At 36.0% G+C, this 20,780-nt stretch overlaps 1 protein-coding gene, 1 long non-coding RNA gene and 1 pseudogene across 4 annotated transcripts in view; 1 reads left to right on the top strand and 2 right to left on the bottom strand.

Moving 5' to 3' along the window:
* The window catches only part of UFL1 (UFM1 specific ligase 1), a 31,579-nt gene extending 12,687 nt beyond the window's left edge, over window positions 1-18,892 (bottom strand). Inside the window, exons 1-10 of one of the 3 annotated variants that reach the window (XM_034991549.1) lie at window positions 18,736-18,892; window positions 17,358-17,503; window positions 15,636-15,664; window positions 14,880-14,977; window positions 14,248-14,362; window positions 12,543-12,673; window positions 6,329-6,387; window positions 3,651-3,797; window positions 2,101-2,276; window positions 741-920 (exon numbers count right to left, since the gene is read on the bottom strand). In XM_034991549.1, coding sequence (XP_034847440.1) covers window positions 741-920; window positions 2,101-2,276; window positions 3,651-3,797; window positions 6,329-6,387; window positions 12,543-12,673; window positions 14,248-14,362; window positions 14,880-14,977; window positions 15,636-15,664; window positions 17,358-17,503; window positions 18,736-18,812 — 1,158 coding nt within the window. In that variant the 5' untranslated portion in view covers window positions 18,813-18,892. Of the gene's footprint in view, window positions 1-740; window positions 921-2,100; window positions 2,277-3,650; window positions 3,798-6,328; window positions 6,388-12,542; window positions 12,674-14,247; window positions 14,363-14,879; window positions 14,978-15,635; window positions 15,665-17,357; window positions 17,504-17,900; window positions 18,690-18,735 lie in introns of those variants that run through there. The other 2 variants (XM_034991550.1, XM_034991551.1) reach the window with 2 other exon arrangements.
* Window positions 7,556-7,776, bottom strand: LOC118001758 (annotated as a pseudogene).
* Window positions 18,893-18,998: 106 nt separating the features above from the next.
* On the top strand, window positions 18,999-19,764 carry LOC118001441. Its single transcript, XR_004676695.1, has 3 exons — window positions 18,999-19,054; window positions 19,261-19,359; window positions 19,479-19,764. It is a non-coding gene; the product is annotated as an uncharacterized LOC118001441 (long non-coding RNA).
* Window positions 19,765-20,780: the final 1,016 nt, after the last annotated feature.

Genomic DNA, 20,780 nt, shown 5'->3' with positions numbered 1-20,780 from the left:
TGGCAGGCAAGACACAGAAAATTATCTCTCTTTTTTTAAACTATTAAAGAGCTTAAAAGGAATAGAGAGGAATACAAATTACTTACATACTTAATAAGCTCTCACGGATTTATTAACAGTCTAAGATAAATGTGCTTGTTCCACCTATCCGTGAGCAGGCTTTATAAGTAGATGGGGCTGCTAACTAGAAATATGAATTAAATTTAGGTCATTAAAGCAGGCCTGGCAGGACCGCTGCTTCTAGACACTTTGACAGCACTTGTTCTGAGGAGCTAATCAATTTCTGATAGTAACAATTTCTTTCCTAAGTTATCCCATTTCTGCATCCCAAATAGGTAAAATTAATAAGGCTCTACCTGATTTAGTAAATATATAGTGTAGTGATTGATTGATATACTGTATATTTATGCCTATAATCCACAGATACCATTTTTGTGGATTTTAATGTTGGACTAATACCTTTAGGTGACTTAACTGTGAAGTGTATAATTTCATTTATATGATTTCAATTTATAAAATCAGCTCCCTAAGTTCTAACTTATATGTGCTGATGGGAGTGAAGAAGGGGAAAAACAAATCAAGAAGAAAAAGACAGGAATGATGCATTAAAGGAAAATGATGCATGAAACACAGTGTTCACTTTTGGGGATATGCTGCATACTCCATTTTTCAAAAGATGTCAGATGATTCTAATGTGAAAATCCTGTTAAGATTAGTAAGGGAAAGGAAATCTGGCATACCTTTTCAGCTTTCTGGTGCATCAGTCCACTGAAGTGTTCTGTGCAGTTATTTATGAATTTTTCGCTGACTACAACAGTGTCGCTAAAGACTACAGCTGAAGCTTGCTTGCTGAATGCTCTCATCACCTGTTGAAGCAACATGGCAGCATCTTCAACTGATAAAGAACTGGGTAACAGAGGCTAGAATCAGAAACAAAATGAAAACAAGTATAAATACAGTATCACAGAGACAAACCATTTTTTACACATATATGCCCTCCCTAGGTGATCTCATTAAGTCCAGTGGCCTTCAGAAACATCTCTATGCTGATAACCTCCCAAATTATATTTCTGCTTTCATCATCACTCTGAGCTCTGGAGTCATATGCCCACTGCCTCCCTAACATTTCTGCTCTTATGCCTAATAGGCATCTCAAATTCCACATGTCCAGAACAACACTGATTGCAGCCACCTATCCCCCAACACCTAGGTCCCACCCACCCTTCTCCATTGTTCCCCCATCTCAATTAATGGTACTGTTCTCCATGCAGTTGATCAGGACCCAAACCTACATGTCACACTCAATTCCTCTCATAAACCCACAAACAAACCACCATCAAGTCCTGACAACTTTACCTCCAAAATAGATTTCTTAGCTCTTTGGACTATCTGAAATTACCATTTTCATTAACTATCTCCACTTAGGAAACTTGTGTGGGCACCACATTCCCAGCAAGTAAAATGGTTCCTGGCACACAGATGGTACTTAAAATTTGTTGAATGAATAAATGAACACCAAAATCTGGAACCTCTGGAAACTTGTGTATCCAAAACAAGTAATTTTCTACTTTGCCCTGACTAGTAAATAATGGAATGGCCTCTTGTTTCTTTCTCTTCACCTACACTTATCTCTTTGGCATAATAAAGGCAGGTCAATACTGAACACTGAAGTAAAACACTACCAGGGCTAAAGCAGCTCATGTTAATACATGAGCAGAAGTTAATGAATGGATAAGGAATACACAAATACTATATAATGCCTGATGCCAGTAAAGTTGTAAATTCTTGGATAAGATTGTGAGAAATCTCATCAATTTCAATGGCAGGCCTGAAAAGAATGTTACATTGTTTGCTTATTTGTTTGGAGATTTATGGAATTCTGGATGTTGACTATCCATATATAAAAGGTCATTCTACCTCAAAAGCTATAAAGTCTCTAAGCATAATTAAGATTGTTTTTGCTATAACACTGACCACTAGAATTTGGCTACAAAGCCAAGACTACCTTTATGTATCCTAATACTTAAAATGACCACATACTAGTGAATATCAGTGGTCACTGGTTTAAAGAAAAATTGACAAGAAGAAGATAAAACATACTGCAATATCAACCCATGTTCCGGAGCTGATGGCTTCCTCTACTGATGCTTCCACCTGATCCACAAGTCCTTGACCAACACAAGCTGCTTTCAAAAACAAGAGCTGTGTAGTCTTATATCTTTTCTTTATGTAGCTCACAGCATCTGGGATTCCAAGTCTGGATAAAGCATCAAATTCTAGAAATATATCACAAATAGAAATGGAATAGAATACATTGGAACAGAATTGTCAATCATTCATATCTTTTAGAAGTCTTAGAAAAATTAAGTTCTACCAACACCTATTCTTTGTGAATGCACTTTTTTTGTTTTGTTTTGTTTTAAAGAATAAAGCAGAGAAATGTACCACAGCCTATTTCCTGTTAGGCGGCTCGGCTGGCTACCTTCCCAAATTTTTATTACTAAACATAGCTGTAGAAAAATTAGTTCAAATGCTTCCTCAATCCCAGCTATGTCACACCCTCCTTAATTGAGGGGTCAAAGGGAAACATGAGAACTATAGATCAAAAAAGGAGAAACAGGAGTTAAGGAGAATATAATAATTTATAAGTAAAGAAACAAAATCTGGAATTTATTTTGCTTATTACAGTTAACTAAAGGTATCAGACAACTCAAGACAAAGTAATTCCCTAGTCTAATTTAAACTAGACTTAGCATATAAACTAGACTTAGCATATAAACAAAAGTGAAAAAAAAAAAAAGACTTAAATTTACAGCCATTAAAGTTATTGGAGAGAACTATTGTATGCTATGCCCCCAAATAATCATATTTAAGAAAATTAATTATAAGGAAGTTCTAATCCAAGTCCATGGCTGAAGAAACTGAAAAGTACATTACAGAAAGCCAAGAAAACATAAGCGAAACCCAGTATTCTAGCATAGATTTAAACTGTTTGAACATTAATATCTTATGGGTTTATTACTGAGAAAGCAACTGATCTCTTACATGATTTGACCTGGGTTATGAAACTGATCAAATTAAGTGAGCTCATGTACATACATAATATATACGTTACACATATGCATATATATTTGCTAATTGTTTTAATGATTAAATTCAGTCAATCTACTTTATCCAAATGACAGAACCTCAGAAACAGAAGCTAGAATAGCTTCAGGTTTTCTGAAGAAGTGGATGACTAATAAAAATGCACATTGTAAAGCTGATAGCCAAAATAAAGTATTTGAAGAAAATCTATCTGAATAACTGGGCAACTTCATAAAATATAAGATATAATAAATAAAATTACTTTTCATGACTTAAAATATACCTGAAGTTGTAATAGTATCATATCACTGGAAGACTGGTAACAATCAATACCAGATTTTGGCCTTTCTACATTACAACTGTTCAATAACTATGAAATTAAACTCAGTTGCAAAACCAACAAAAATGTGTAATTTGGCTACTTTTACACTCAAAGAGAACCATTAAAAGCTGCTGTCAATAGCAGAGCATGTGTGTACTCCCAGCACTAATACAATACTTTCTAAGAATGTGTGCAGTATTAGAAAGAAGTTTTAGTTTCAAAGACAAAAAGAAATAGTTACCTAGATAGCCATTCTGCCTGAAAAAGGAATCCACCCAAGTACTCTGTGTTCTGGAGTAAATGTCAGGGACAAACACTGCCTTATCCTGTCTCCCACCAACCACAGTGCCTCGTAAACGTCCACTATTAACGAGTTCCTCAAGCACAGCTTAAAACAAAACCAAACAAATACAAATAAATTAGAGCAGGTATAAACGTCAAAAAGTAAAATACTATTTCACAATTTAGTTATTCTTACCCTTTAAAAAAGCAATTTAAAGTTTAAATTGCATAAATGAAGACGTTATATTTTAGGCAAAACTTTCCTGCCATTTATGAGAATATTCAGGTCACAAATTTAGGAAATTCTGGCAACTAGCTAAAAGTGCTGAACCTGTAACTGGTTAACATTAACATTTAATAGTTTAGTTAGAGTAATTTGGGGAAAAAAAACCTTGCCATTATTTATTTTATGATATGTTTGAAAGTGGATGACTAAACACTTGGAGAATAGATAATACGCAATCAGTAAGTGTTTCCAAGTTCAAGTTTCTCATATTTAGAAAACTTAAGACACCTGGATCACATTAGAGTCAATTGTGTGAAATAAAGCCATGAAAATTTTTAAAAGTTATTATATTTCTACTGTTTTTTTATGTTATTACATTTCTACTGTTTAAATTGCAGCACATGAAAGAGAAGTATAATGCTGTGGTTAAGAGGATGGATCTGGATCTAGACACCCTTTATGTCCAAATCTCAACTCTGTCACCTACTTGCTGACAAAAATTGGGCAAGTCATTTTACTTATGCTTCCACTTTCTCAGCCATGAAATAGGGATAACAGTAAGTGTCTCCAAGAATTGTGGTATTCAAGTAAATTGCTCAGAACAGTAGCTGGCATATAATAAGCACTCAGCGAATGTTAACTAAATATCACCACCACCACCACCACCACCACCAGCATCATCATTAATCACTATCATCATCATCAAAAGACTGATGCCAGTCTGAGAACTGGATAGTACTGCCGTTAACATAAAATATATGCTTTTTATTTAAACCATAACATTTAACTAAACATTTTATTGTTTAAATATCAAAATCCCCTGAAAAAGACAAAGCAGATAGGAAGGAGTTACTTCTAAGCAAATCAGAAAGCACAGTCAAAAGATGACTGGCAAAGAAACATTTATGAAAATTAGTCTTTATCAGAAATAAAAATTAGCTTGCAAGATTTCGCTCCTGAGTAAATGAGGATACGTTAGAAAAGTCTAGATTTTTCAACAGACTGCAACACATAATTTTAAATTTTGTGGCTGTACAACATAAATCCATGCTAAATTAAGATAAAAGTTATCAAGTTATCAATTACTTGAAGAACTTTACATGAAATCCCACCAATCTCCAATTAGTAGATTCCAATATATGTTACATTTTTAATTTTAAATTTATTAAACAAAAAATCCAAATTTAACTGCATATTTTGAAAAATACAGTGAATTAAAACGAACTTTTGGTTTTATACATGAATTTCTTTTCCAGCCTTCATTTTAATTCTATTTGCACAGATATCTGAGCCAAAAGATTAAGTCATTGTTTTTATTTATTTATTTTTAAAAGATTTTATTTATTTATTTGAGAGAGAGAGAGAGAGCACAAGAGGGGGAAGGGTCAGAGGGAGAAGCAGATAACCTGCCGAGCAGGGAGCCCGATGTGCGACTCAATCCCAGGACTCGGGGATCATGACCTGAGCCGAAGGCAGTCGCTTAACCAACTGAGCCACCCAGGCACCCTAAGTCATTGTTTTTAAAAATTATTCCAGCAAGACTTTAAAAAACCCCGGGGCGCCTGGGTGGCTCAGTCGTTAAGCGTCTGCCTTCGGCTCAGGTCATGATCCCAGGGTCCTGGGATCGAGCCCCGCATCGGGCTCCCTGCTCGGCGGGAGGCCTGCTTCTCCCTCTCCCACTCCCCCTGCTTGTGTTTCCTCTCTCACTGTGTCTCTCTCTGTCAAATAAATAAATAAAATCTTAAAAAAAAAAAAAAAAGACTTTAAAAAACCCCTCAAAACGTGGTAAGAGCTTCACAAACACACACATAACATAGGTTATGAACCAAGATTATTTTGGAGATATTACAATGCTGTTTGAATGCTAAAAACATATTTTTACTAGTATTATCCTCTTTGTAAAATTTTATTTCTTAAAATATTTTATTTATTTATTTATTAAGTAAGTAAGCTCTATGCTCAATGTGGGGCTTGAACTCATGACCCTGAAATCAAGAGTCGCATGCTCCACTGACTGAGCCAGGCTGGCACCTCTAAAAATTTTTTAGACAAACACTGTTTACTTTCATGTTAGAAAATGTAGCAAGAATCTGTAAGAAACAAAGTGAAAATTATTCTTTAATCCTACAATTTTAAATCTCTCTCTATAAATATATATGCGTAGTGGTATTTTACACACACACACAGTTTTTCATTCTACTCCTTTCGGGGTAGCCAACACTAAATGTTTGGTGGATATAACAGATAGATATATACATGAAAACTGGTATAGGGAAACCTTTCAACTAGAAATATTTTAGTTATGTAAGTTTTAAGGTTAAAAGAAGTCAAAACATGAAAAATTAGTAAGTTTCACATTAATAGTCTATTCAGCAGCTAATTAAGTGACATATAATTTAAAGCAAACTCACAGTAAAGCAGCTGCTCTTGAAATCCATATTTTGAAATGAGAGAATTTACTGCTGTAGGCCTTTATGGAAAGAAATAAAAAGATCTTACTCATTCTAGAATTACACATATTTATGAATTATAAAAATAACTAGGATAACTAGTTTATGAAAAACACCATTTAAAAGAAAAAAAAAATGAAGGCAAAAATAATACCAGATTTTACATCCTTAATCAGAATTACACTACTGAAATTCCAGGGGAATTGATTTGTATCCACAATCCAGGAACAATTCACTTTCTCACCAATTTCCACCTCAGATTTAATGATACCTGATCTGCTTTTATTTTATGTTCGTTTTTCTTCATTCTATTCTTTCTCTCTGGGAGGCTCTTTCTCCACCTAAGAAGAGTCAAGTGAATGTTATCTGATTCTGTTTTTGAAGAAAAGTGAAATCACACATGTAGTGAAAGGAATCTGGAATGATATACTCCCAGATTAGGTAGATGACTGGGAGGGATCCATTTAAAATGCTCCTTTTTGTTTAGCACTATTTTCTGTAATGACTGTGTTTCTTAAAAAAAAAAAAAGCTCTAATGAGGTATAATTTACATACAATTCAAGCATCTTAATAAATTTATAAAGTTGAGGAACCATCACTATAGCTCTCAAGTCTAGAATGTTTCCATCACCTAAAAAATTCCTTCACAGATGTTTGTAGTTAATTCCTGCTTCCATCCCTTGTCCTAGAGAACCACTGATCTGCTTTCTGCCTCTATAAATTTGCCTTTCTAGAAATTTCATATAAATAGAATCAATATATGTCTCTTATGTCTGGCTTTTTTCACTTAGCATCATTTTGAGGTTCATGCATGATGAAGCATGAATCGGTATTTACTCCTTTCTATTGCTGAATAGCATTTCACTGTATGGAGATACCACATTTTTTATTCATTCATCACTTGATGAACATTTGGACTGTTTCCAGTTTGGGGCTATTATAAATAATGCTGCATGAACCTTTGTGTACATGTCTTTGTGTGGACATAACTCTTTATCTCTTTTGGGTAGATCCCTCTGAATGCTTTTCTTTTATAATTATCTTTTTTTTTTTTAAGGGAAATTATAAAGAAAACACAGACTTTCTTTTTATGACTATATATTTTTTCCCTATTCATTTTAAGCCAATTATGCCTGTTTTCTGGTTTGGGTTTAGTCTATGTTTCTATTTTTATGCATATACCTAAGAGACTTTTAAGTTATTCCAAATACTCAATTCTCTGTTGATTATTTAAGATGTTATGAATTTTCTCTATGACAAACTTGGGAGAGCAGAAACATTTGTCTGAATATGAATTGATATTTAAAACACCTGTGTTTGGGAATTTTGGCTAAATTATTATTTTCAATTAGCAATAATTGCGCCTCGGACAAACCTCATTGGCTACGATACTGCCATTGCGCAAATTATTATTTTTATCAAACTCTAATGTAGATTTTTTTTTATTAAATTAATTTATCCTAGTGTTTCAGCTAAATTATCTAGAGCCCCCAAACCAATAAGGTCCATTTAAGTGCTTGGTGAAGTTTGCTCTCTGTTTATCTTATAATTATTACAATCTTCTCAAGTTCTATTTTTTGTTTTCTGTTCCCTTCTACCTGAACACATTTTTGAAGGACTTTATCTTAAAATTTCTGCATGCATAACTTAATTTGGGTTTTCAGTAAATATTTAATTGAACTGCACAAAATTTCTAGCTTTTTTTTGTGTAATAAAACTTAGCTGTTGAATTTTTATTTCAATTTGGAATACAATGTAGTTTAGTATACCTATACATCTCACTGTTCTATTTCCTGATCTTCTTTTTGGCTACCTATAACAGCAATATAAACCCTTTTAAAATCAGAGATGCAGGTGTTTTCTCTGAAGTTAGACCAGAAAAGTGGGGGCCGGGGGGTTCCTTATATTTAAGAGACAAATATGATGATATGGTACATTAAATGAAACTATCTGGGAGTCACACAGCCTAGCAACATCTTTTGAGGCTCAGAATTTGTTTTGCCCTCATGCTTTTTTTTTTTTTTTTTACAGTATTGCTATTTTATGCTAAATTAGGTTCTGAGCATATGCATAATACCTCTACACAGAGAAACTGAGGGCTACTGTGAGTCAGAAAAAATATTTGCCGAACCTGATGATAACTACACTCACCGCAATAGTCAAAGAAAAAAAACTGTCAATAGAAAAACATATTTTGTTTTTATTTTTTGACCAATAAAAATACAAAATATAGTACAAAAAGTACAAAAAAAATACAAATAAAAATACAAAAAAGGTACAAAACTGAATCCCCCTTCATTCTTATCTCTCAGTTACCCAGTTCTCCCAGAAACAACAACTGCTAACCAGTTTCTTGTGTTAGGAGGGCGCAGGCTGTCAGAGCCGATGTGGAGAAAGGAGGACATCCACATGGGAAAGAGAGCTGCAGCAGCAACGGGAAACCAGTTACATAAAGGGGAATCATTCAAATAAGTAAATTTAACTGACCCTTGAACAACGTGGATTTGAATTGCACAGGTCCACTTTACATGAGTTTTTTTTAATGATTTATTTATTCGTTTGAGAGAAAGAGTGAGAGAGCACATGAGCACAGGCTAGAGGGGCAGAGGGAGAGGGAGAGAAAGTCCAAGCTGACTCGTGCCAAACGTGGAGCCTGACACGGGGCTCAGTCTCAGGACCCTGAGATCACGACCTGAGCTGAAACCAAGAGTAGGATGCTTAACCAACTGTGCCACTTAGGCCCCCCATACGTAGATATTTAAAAAATATATATAGTACAGCACTGTAAATGTATTTTCTCTTTCTTATGATAATCTTGGTTTTTTTTTTAAAGATTTATTTATTTGAGAGACAGAGAGAGAGCACAAGTGGGGAGGATGAGCAGAGGGAGAGGGAGAAGCAGACTCCCTGCTGAGAGGGAGCCCAGCACGGGGCTGGATCCCAGGACCCCAGGATCATGACCTGAACAGACGCTTAACTGACTGAGCCACCCAGGCACCCCATCTTTCTTATGATATTCTTAATATTTTCTTTTCTCTAGCTTACTTCATTTTAAGGAAATGGTATAGAATTCATATAACATGCAAAAGATGCATGTTACTCGATTATTTGTCACTGGTAAGGCTTCTGGTAAACAGTAGGCTGTTAGTAGTTAAGTTTTGCGGGAGTCAAAAGTTATTTTCAGATTTTCAACTGCGGTGTGGGGGTTGGTGCCCCAACCTCTGTGTTGTTCAAGGGTCAATAGTATATTAAGGGTAATGGGAACTAGGTTTCTCCGGGTCAGAGAAGGGAGCTGCAAATATGGAAAAGGAGAAAACTAGGACAAAACTAACTGGGCGCTTGGATGGGAACTGGAAGTATCAAGTGTGAACTCATGGTTTTTGATAAACATAAAAATACAAAAATATAGATAAAAAGAGGGGTGGATACACATGTGTCTGTGTATCCTAACTTGTCTGCTGAGAGGCTTGGGAGCAGTGATGACCAAACAGCCATAAGCAATTTAGTGTCCAGATCTTGGTTTCTAAATAGTATACTCGACTAAAAAGAACCAGGCAGGGTTCCTTGGGGAAATGGCTGATTCCAGGTTTGGGAGAAGAAAAGTATGAACTGAGCTTACAACTTCTTGTACCAGAAAGAAGAGAAGTGCTCCAAGAACGATGGGGTCATATTGAAAGGACACAGAAACCAGCCTGAAGGGTGGGCCAATAGCTAAATCAGAGCCAATTTAAAAATATCTAAACAATGATAATAATAGATTTTAATCCAATGGATAAAATAGAGAGCCATGAGTCCATACTGATTTAAATAAATGAATAAACTGAAAGTTTGATAAAAAACAGGTAACTTATAAGATCTCAAATTGCCCTCCCCACAAATACTTAATTATAAAGGAAAAACAAGTAGCTTTATGACAAGCCTAACAGATACCTCCTTATTAAGAAGTTATAATGCACACCATCAGTAACTAGAAAATCTAAACTGTATACCCCTGCTAGGATTCAATGACAAGAACACAGAATCACTTTGGTTACATTCCTGTCAAAGATGCATAACCTGAACATCAGCATGAAAAAATAGCAGACAAGCAAAATTGAACATTTTACAAAATAACTGGCCTGTGGTATTCAAAAGTGTCAAGGTCATGAAAGTAAAAAAAGACCAAGTAAGTGTTCCAGATTGAAGGTGACTGAGGAGACATGACAATTAAATGCAATATGTGATTCTGAACTGGGCCCTTTTACAGTAAAGGACATTACTGGAAAACTGGTAAAACATGAATGAGATCTGAGGACTAGATGGCAGGAATACATCAATGTCAATATTTTGACGTTTGTATTATAGTTATGTGATTATATAGGACAATGCCCTTGTTTGTAGGACACAGACTAATGTATCTGTGGTGATGGGATACTATGTTAGGAACTTTCTCTCAAATGGACAGAAAAAAAAAGGTTCTCTTGCAATTTTTCTGTAATTGTGAGATCACTTAAAAAAAAAAAAAAGAAAAAAAATGGTTGCACTAACTAGCAAGCTTTCTCCTCTAACCTAGACTTTTGTACCAGTGCCTTGCATGTATTAGGTGATCAATAAATGCTTCTGATTTGCTGAATGACAAAAAGAAACTGCTGTGGCTACCATGTAAAACAATGTTCCAGAAGGTAGTAAGAGTAAAAGAAGGGAGACTGGTTAGAAAGCTACTGAAATAGTCTAGTTAAAAAACGGACTGAAGTGGGGTGAATGGTCATGTCACACAAAGATTACATAAATATTTAGAATACAGAATTCAAAAGCCTTTGTGTTCTGAAAAAGGGGGTAGTGAAAGAAAGGATGGTGTAAAGGATGACTCCCAGGACTCTGGCAAAACCAACTGGATTAATAACATTTACTAGTAAAATGGAAACACAAGTGGAAGAATAAATTCAGGTGGGGTAGGGTGGGGTAGCTCAGGGACAGTGAGTTATTTTAAATATGTTGAATTAGAGGGACTTGTAAAACATTTCAGTAGGGATGCTGTGTGGGCAATAGGATTCTGAAATTTAAAAGAAAGGTAAAGTCACCTAGGAAGACAGTGCCAGACTAAGAAGAAAAGATGGCCTGAAAGAAAACTGTAAAGGCTAGGGAAAGGAGGAAAAGCCGGAAAAGGTGACTTATAAGGTACAGCCAAAGGAGGTAAAAAGAAAGCAGTAAAATGTGATGTTTAAAAAAAGGAACGAGAACATTTCAAGAAGGAAGATGTAACTGGAGTTAAATGCTGCTGCTGCCAAGTTAAGTAAAACAAAGTCAGAAAGTATCCATTAGAGTTCATGATACTGACATCATTACCTTGTAAGCTGGTAGAAGCCAGATGGGTGAGTTGAGAAGTGACAGAAGGTAGGAAAACTAAGACAGTAAATGCAGACATCAACTCTTGAGATGGTTTACTTTAAGGAAAGGGACGAACAAGGTGGCAGATAGAGTGGAATATGGGGTTGAGAGAGGTTTGATTGTTTTAAAATGGGAGAAATCTGGACCCAAAAACCACTGAGATAAAGTTAATGACACAGGAGAGAGGAGATAATTAAGAATGCAGGTTTTCTTAATTCCATATTGGAGTGTCACTCAGGCTCCAAACACTTCAGAAATTCTTACTTTAGAAACAGTTCAAGTGATTTTGAAATGAATATTGTTATTCATTAGAATTGTAGAATGTCATTTGGTAAAAAGGGTTCTAAAATCATCTAGTCCCATCTGAGGCTCAAAGGAGTTAGGTGACTGGCTTATTTGCTGCAGCTCACATGGTTATTGTGTGATAGAGCTAGGGCCTGAGGACTTCTGACTTTAAATTGCATGCTCCTTCCATGATCCCAGGATGACTTTCTAAACTGATTTGAGTGTTCTGTAGACCCGCATCTGGAGTCATGAGGGTGATTAACATGGGGAGTGGAAGGAGATGTGGGTTGGAGAGAGTCTGGCTACATTCTAGGGCTCTGGAATCCCCATTCCCGTTTCATAGAAGCTACCAACCCTTCTATATGTCTAAAAAATTAGGGTCCTGCATGAGATTTTAATTAAAAAAAAAGAAAGAAAGAAAAGAAAAAAAGCTGATAGAAAAATAAAAAGCAAACCATGATCAAAGATATGTAAAAATATACATATTTTAAAACAGGCTTTAAAAAAAATGAAACAGGCTTACCGGGTAATAGCACTGAACAGTCCACGGATGCGTGCTTTATGTCGAGCTACAAAAGCTTTAGTAAATATGACTCCTCTGTTATCAAGATCAATCTGTCCATTAATAATTCTACCTAGTCGCTGAGTTAGTGCCTGGGGTAAAGATGCAAACTTTTATTAATTTGAAAGAATAAAATTATATGTATATAATTGTATAGTCTTAATATTAAGTCATGCTGCTCGCTGATGTATTATCCATATGATTGAGAAATTTCAACAAGCACAAATTCATAGGATATATAAGCTAAAATGAAGATTTAGGGTCTAGGAAACTTCATAATCTCAGAGCAGAATCAAGAATTGAGTGAGTATATAGCTGATATGCTAAAAGGCTTTGCTACTTGCTAAGAAGGGCTACTTCTAATGTAAAATAAAAGTGACTGATTAACCAATTTTCTAGATAGAGGCAGCCTGAAACATACAGGCAGCCAAGACATATACATGTCTTGAAGAAGACCCTATCTGGAGCTTCGAGCACTGAGTAAAATAAATGTTATTCCAAGATTCTGAAACCTAGGGAAACATAAGACCTAAAAAGTTCTCTTCTCTGATGCAAATATTAACAAGTTTATTGGTGCCCAGAGATCTCTACTGGCAGACAGCATGATTTCCTGGAAATCCCAAGAGAGTATTTCCCCACAGCTATATTATGACTGGGTTAGGTACATCTGAAATGAGTCTGGACATATTTCACATCCTAAGATGAGTTAAAACTACTCAAGGCAGCCTAGCTGATACCTTTCTGATATAGAAAAACGTATTTCAAAAAACTTCTTAATGAGCTTTTAGAATACTGCCTGTGATATTCAGAAAAACTAGAACTGAAAAATGTTAAGAAAACATACATATTTACAAAATGTATCAATGGCACAGTTTTATAAGAAATCATTTGGGTCTGTTTTGATACTTTTAAAAAATGTTTTAAAAGTACGTTTTTTGACCTTCTGTGATTAAAATACATTTGCTCACTTAAAATAGAACTAAGGCTCCTGAAATGCTACATAAAATGGGTCTATATTCAAATGGTATTTTAGATGTAATAATAGGAAATCACTCTCAAAATGGGTGAGCAAATCTGTTTGTATTATAAATTAATCTCATGCAATTATGGTTCGGTAAATTTTTGTAAGCTGAATTTTCTTAAGGTGATATACATCTAAAAAGAGATTTGGCTTTTCTCTTATTTATTCCAATAAATACAAAACAAAACCATCATTTACTGAGTACCTCCGTTGTGCCAGACATCTCACTAGCTACACCATATATATAACCTTATTAAAGTCTATGAAAAAGATAATTATTCCCATTTCAAAGATACGTAAATTGAAGCACAAGAGTTGAAATAATTTTCCTAACACTGAATAACTAAACAGTGGCATAAATGAATTCAAATCAAAGTCTGTTTAACTCCAAAGCCTGTGCATTTCCCACTGCACAAAAGAAATGTCTATAATTCTAAAATGTCAAACTATTTTAAGAAAAAAGAAATAATCATTTCTAAATGATCTAATCAGAGACATCAATGTACAGGAAGTATCCCCAAAATATACTGCTACAACATCAATAGTCAAATACTTGCAAAAAAATTAATGGTAAGAAAATCTAGTTTTTTTCTTCCAATTAAAATTATTCATCTGAAAAGACGTTATACTATTAAGAGAAAATACCTGTGTCAGAAAGTTTCCAGGAAGATCATAGGTTTTACACAGCTCTGATATGGTGACCTGACCACTTTCTTGCAATTTATCATTTACCTCTTCTGCTAACCGATCCAAATAGTTCCTAAGAGTTTAAAAAAAAAAAAAAAATTAGGAGTAATGATTTTCCTCTTTTATGTTTAATTTCTGTGCAATAATATATGCCAACAAAATAATGAATAGGGTATGTTTAGGTAAACACGATTCATGACTCATATTCTGAAAAGTATTTTTTTTCTTACCAATGCAACTAAATATAAGGTCAACCAAATGATAAATGCTCAGATTTTTTTTTAACAATGTAAATTCCTGCAGTCGTTTTTCATTAACAGTTTTGGAAGCAATTTGCTTTCAGAGTTAAGATCATACAGGAAAGACTGTAAAAATTATGTTTTGTGCTGCTTTAAAATAATAGGCAAAAAAATTTAAAGTTTTTATTATTTCCAAGTACTCCATCCAATTAAGCACTTACTTTTTAAGTACAATGATCTCAACGATGAAAATCAGCATATGAGAGTTCTAAACAAAATGCCAAACTGGTCACAATTGTTCTAAATTTAAACATTAAAAAAAAAAAAAGTGTTCTTAAATACTGTACTTACTCATCTATCAGTTGTCCCAACACTAGCTGCACATGTTTTTCTGATTTTACAATGTCACCAATTCTACTTTCAATATGAGTCAGATCCACATTAATTACCTGGAAAATAAATAAAATTCTATTAGTGATAAGTTCATATTGTTTCTTGAGTTTGAAGTTACAGATTAGAACTACCTTTTTAAAAACTTACTTTCTCTTAGATGAATTTCAAATTAATTTGAAATATTGTGAAAAGTCTCAAATAAAAAATTAGAAGCTTATTGCTTATTAACTTTCATTTCTGAACAACTACATTTTCACTTGCTAAGAAAGTTTGCATTAAGAAGCTACATTTTCATACAACAGGCACAATTTACACAAGATTTTCCAACTTCTTGTAATATAGTGTACCTTGCTAATGACATGCACACTTATATGTTCTAAAAATATCTTCTACTTTAAAAAATTCCCCTATTCCTTCCATATACTAAAAGCATACACAGTTATTTTTCTCTCCAAATTACATAAACCCTGTAATTACATAAAATGACAACTATGAGTTTATTTGGTAAAGAATAAGTAAATAACTGAGAAAGAAGAACTTATTAAATCAAGTCAATATATCAGAACTTATTAAATTGATTAAATGTATTAGTGAGGACTATAAAACTATTTCTTCACAAACATTATACAAAATAAGATACCACTATTAGTGAATACTTAAGTCATAGTACCAAAAAATTGAGAAAGGAAAAAATTTTATAAATTTAAAATTTACCTGTTGCAGATCAACAATGTTTACTCGACCTTTAAAGAAAAGACATTTATTGATTTCATATTTACATGTAAGTACACACAAGCCAAAAACTGTAAATATCGACAGATTTACATTTTGGGCAATCGAAGTCCTCCTTCTACAAAGGACATAAAGCCACAATAATTAATGTTTTCAAATACAAACCATTAGCAGAATAATTTTTTATACTGAAGGCACAGGCAATAATATACTTTTGAAGTTTCATTAGGTCACATCAGGCCAATAATGAACATCAACTGATTCACAAGTTGGCCAGACCTATTGATTTAAGATTTACCTCCCTTCACAATTTACCTGCTGTGACCAAAGAGATACAACTAAATTCAGATGAACTTTTTAAATTTTTGAAATGAGAAGATTTCCACCTATTGGCAAAAGAAAATCTGTCAAGTATTCCAAATTGTACCTAATATTTTCTTAGCATTATGCAGGAAGATGAACCAACACCAAGGGTGTATCTGATAACATCTAATGAAGAGGTATTTTCATAGTTGCTTCTATGTTAATCAAATAGTGTTCAAATTTGCTCAGTAGTTTGTTCACATTTTAAAAAAACAAAAACTTCATGTACCTGTAATAGCATTTCCTACATTATAATAGGTATAGCACCATACTGTTTCCTAATTTGCAAATACTTAAAGGTAAGTTTTTAAAGAGTGTGGTAGTATAGCCCTATCAACAATATATAATCCTTTAAAATCTCTGTTCTCCTTTCATAATTACCCCCTGATGATAGATAGCTAAGTACCCTCCCGAGTCATGCACTAAATTCATGGCCTGTGAACAGAAAGAGTTGATTACATTGCAGCCATCAAAAGGAATGAAATCTCGCCATTTGCAACGACATGGATGGAACTGGAGGGTATTATGCTGAGCGAAATAAGTCAATCAGAGAAAGACATGTATCATATGATCTCATTGATATGAGGAATTATTAATCTCAGGAAACAAACTGAGGGTTGTTGGAGTGGTGGGGGGATGGGAGGGATGGGGTGGCTGGGTGATAGACATTGGGGAGGGTATGTGTTATGGTGAGCACTTTGAATTGTGTAAGACTGTTGAATCACAGACCTGTACCTCTGAAACAAATAATACATTACATGTTAAAAAAAAGAAGATAGTAGGAAGGGAAAAATGAAGGGGGGGGAATCAGAGGGGAAGACGAACCACGAGAGACTATGAACTCTGAGAAACAAACTGAGGGTTCTAGAGGGGAGGGGGTGGGGGGATGGGTTAGCCTGGTGATGGGTATTAAAGAGGGCATGTTCTGCATGGAGCACTGGGTGTTATACGCAAACAATGACTCAGGGAACACTATATCAAGAACTAACGATGTAATGTATGGTGATTAACATAATAAAATAAAAAATAAAGAGAGTTCTGTACATTTAATTCTGCTTATGAATTAAATCTTTTGAATTTAAAAAAAAGAAACAGTTGATTAATTCACATATAGAACCCATAACTCATAATAATAAAAGATGCTATTTTGTAAGGTGACAATATTCGACTTCTTTTAAATTATATGACCACCTTTACCCGAAGCTATTAAAAATATTAAGGCTGATTTTTATATTAACAGTTGAGAAGGGTGTCCTATACCCTCCAAATAATTTACTATTTATGTTTTAAGTTTTTTTTTCCCTTCCAAATAACCAGAGGAAAAAAATAAGGAATACTTACCACCTCGGACATGTAGCTCATCTCTCATTTCTTTACTAATTTGAGCTGGTGTAATATATTCCTTCCCATCAAGTGTGTGAACTACTTCTAGCTGTTTTTGAGCAATCAACTTATTCACAATCTCAATGCAGTTCCGCTCTGACAACCTGAGAGACACAAGAAGTTTTAAAAATGAACTTGGTACATTTGTGCTTAACAAAATTAACAACGTATGAAAATGGGCTTTTTTAAAAAAGTTTGGGTGAAGAGTCCCTAGGTTCTATATTACAAAATCTGTATCTCTTATTAGTGTAACCATACTGATTCAATAAGTTAAAAAAAAAAAAAAACCTCTTGGGAGCAAGCAGGTTTACGTAAGCTTAAATCATGTACCTAATTGGTACAAATCATTCTATTACAGAATTTCAAGTCTGCTCTCTCCTCTGGGCCTGCTTCTACTCTTCAAATCTGAATAGAAAAGTGAGGACATGTAATTTAGGTAGGAAAAAACCCTGCCCTTTTACTTCAATTTCTAGTTTAAGTTCAATAAAAAACCAAACAAACCAGAATTTTCTTTTAAATTAAGTGTGTGATTGCTTCACTACTACTATTGGTCGGTAGGCAGGAGATACGGCCTAGGAAAACCATGACTGCAACTGTTATCCAAGCACTTAAGCATTTGCCCTCGTTTGCTCTCAGTGCTACAAAATACAGTATTAAGGAATAAAGGTCTTCAAGCCCCAGAAGGCACAAAAACATCAAAGGTAATAGATAGTCAACGAATAGAAAAGGATTCTATTAACATTGTATATGCGTTCTGTAACATTAAAAAGCAGAGCTAGGATGCCCAGGACACATCCCCCCAAGGTTTCTGGGTTTGCAAGAAATGCCAGTGTCCAGGAGTCCTTAAAAATGACAGATGGGACCATGGGTCTGGCCTAGCACAACTCTTCCGGTGCACACAAAGGCAAAATGTTTAGAGTCAACATAGCATTTTCTAAGTACTGTATTTTGGCGTTAGCCTCTCCTTTCCAGCTTATTCTAGGTCAGGAAATGTATAATAGTTAATGATGCCACAGGGACTTGACGGGTAAATAAGGATCAGAGGGACCCTCTCGTGACAGCTAGAAGTCACCAGTCTCGGCCATCAAGAAGGCGGGGCGCGCCAGCTCTTGGCTGGGGCATGGCTCGGGGGGTTCCGGGCCGTAGTAGCTTTCGGGCTTCACCGCCGAGAACTGTACTTGGAACTGCAATCCAGGTTATGGGAGGAAGGAGAAGGCAGAAACGGTGACACAGAAGGGGAAGAGCGGAGTCCAGAGCCAGGAATCCCCGGCCTCAGATCACGGCGTGGTGCCCTGGGGCTATTTTGGACTCCGCAACGGAGAGGGAGGGTCGGCACCTCTGTGTGGCCTCGGCGAACTGCGCCCGCTGGAAGTCAGCCGCCAACCGCCTGATCTCCTCCCAGGCATCCGCCATCACGGCCCTACTCGCCGAGCCACCGAAGAACCGCAGACACGTCAGCCTAAATGCAGCGGGAGCCGAGGCGGAACGGGCCGCGCGGAGGGACAAGAGACTCCTTCCCCGATGCAGATACCGAACGCGTGCGCCCCGCTCCGGCAGGGGCGTGCCGGAAGAGCCGTAGCCCCGCCCACTTCGCGTGGGCGGGGCGTCCTCCCTGTTATGAAGCCACAGGGTTTTGCTGGAAGCCAGGTGGCGAGGTTCTCGCAAAAGGGTGGGATGCAGGAGGGGTCAAGTTAGAAAAGTGCTACTTTCGGTCTTTGTTTGTACTGTAACTAATGTTTCAGGGCACTGATAATCAGATTAACGAATTTTCTTTTTCTTCTGCCCTTCATTTGTTTTTTGGGGAGAGAGCGGGGAGGAGATGTGCCTGTGCCTGCAATTAGTAATATCTCTTCTTCCCTAGTTATTAACAAGGAGCAGTCCATTGGGTATCATGCTAATTTTTACGTGGGCACAGGGCACAGAGTACCTTTTGGGAGACAAGTGGGACACAGTACTGAAGGTAGGTACTCTATTTTTTTGCACAAAGATGACTAATTCGGGTACCAAAAAGGCTGGGCATTGCTTTCATGGTGTTCTAGATTTAGACTGTTATTCTTTCCTATTTCTCCTCTGGGGAAGATTGGCTCCATCAAGCAATGAAGAAATAGAAACATACGATAATGCGTATATATGGCTACGGATGAAATGGAGGAGGCAAAAGACACGTTTATTTTGCTTTACCCTGCATTGATATCAGTAAAAGGTAGGTATTTACTCTGGAGTAAATTTCTTGTCCTCTTTTATTTTTATACCTAACTTTTCACTTTAAAAGAAAAATTTTCATTCCTTTTAACTGCATGCGCTATGGAGTTGATGAAGGGGAATTGTTCCAGTTCTTTTCCAATCTCAGTCTCTTATTCGGGGTGACTCAAATCCAATGCCACAAAGATACTTGTCCAGTAAAGTTCCCAACTTTATTTAAAATGCAGAGAACACAGTCACAAAACCTGTTACTAAGTACTGCCACCAAACAGCCACACTGTTTGGCAAAGTGATTGCCAGCCAAGAGGTAGAAGAGCAGAAGTCAAGAAGGTAGCTTGGAAGAGGGTAGGTGGTGTGGTTCCAAAGGGTATCAAGCTTCAGAACAACCAGAAACATTCATTCATATAACAAAGACTTATTGATTCTCTACCCGATACCATGGAGTACATTGGTTGGTAAGGCAGGCATGATCTTGCCATAAACAACTTATAAATCTAATAAAGCAGATTTTTTTTTAAAGATTTTATTTATTTATTTGAGAGAGAGAATGAGAGAGAGAGAGAGAGAGAGAGAGAGAGAGCACATTGGGGGGGAGGGTCAGAGGGAGAAGCAGACTCCCTGCTGAGCAGGGAGCCCGATGTGGGACTCCATCCTGGGACTCCAGGATCATGACCTGAGCCGAAGGCAGTCAATAAAGCAGATTTTTTTAAAAAGTACTTAGTATAAAGTATAAATGCAGTAGGAAAAGTATAGTGTACCATGTGACCACTTGGCATTCAAACTTCTTCCTTACAAATAAGCCTCCATGAGCCCGGATTCTACTTTTTGGCAGCATCAACTACTGCACACCACATGTGAAGTAGTGGCCTAGATACACCAAGCCTTTTCAGGACTCCATATCTTTCTGGAATGCCTGTCTTATTCCTCACAGCACCACGCTCTTATTTATTTTGTAACTTATTCTTCTGTGACGTCCCAGATTAAATAAAACTCTTCAACAAAACCTTTTTAAATTCCTACGATTAGGGGCACCTGGGTGGATCAGTCGTTAAGCGGCTGCCTTCGGCTCAGGTCATGATCCCAGGGTCCTGGGATCAAGCCCCGCATCGGGCTCCCTGCTCAGTGAGAAGCCTGCTTTTCCCTCTCCCCCTCCCCCTGCTTGTGATCCCTCTCTCACTA

Source organism: Mirounga leonina, unplaced genomic scaffold (genome assembly GCF_011800145.1).
Source record: "Mirounga leonina isolate KUSES-001 unplaced genomic scaffold, KU_Mleo_1.0 Mir_53, whole genome shotgun sequence".
Lineage (NCBI taxonomy): Eukaryota > Metazoa > Chordata > Mammalia > Carnivora > Phocidae > Mirounga > Mirounga leonina.
The sequence above is the reverse complement of the archived record's forward strand: the minus strand, read 5'-3'. Positions and strand labels throughout refer to the sequence as shown.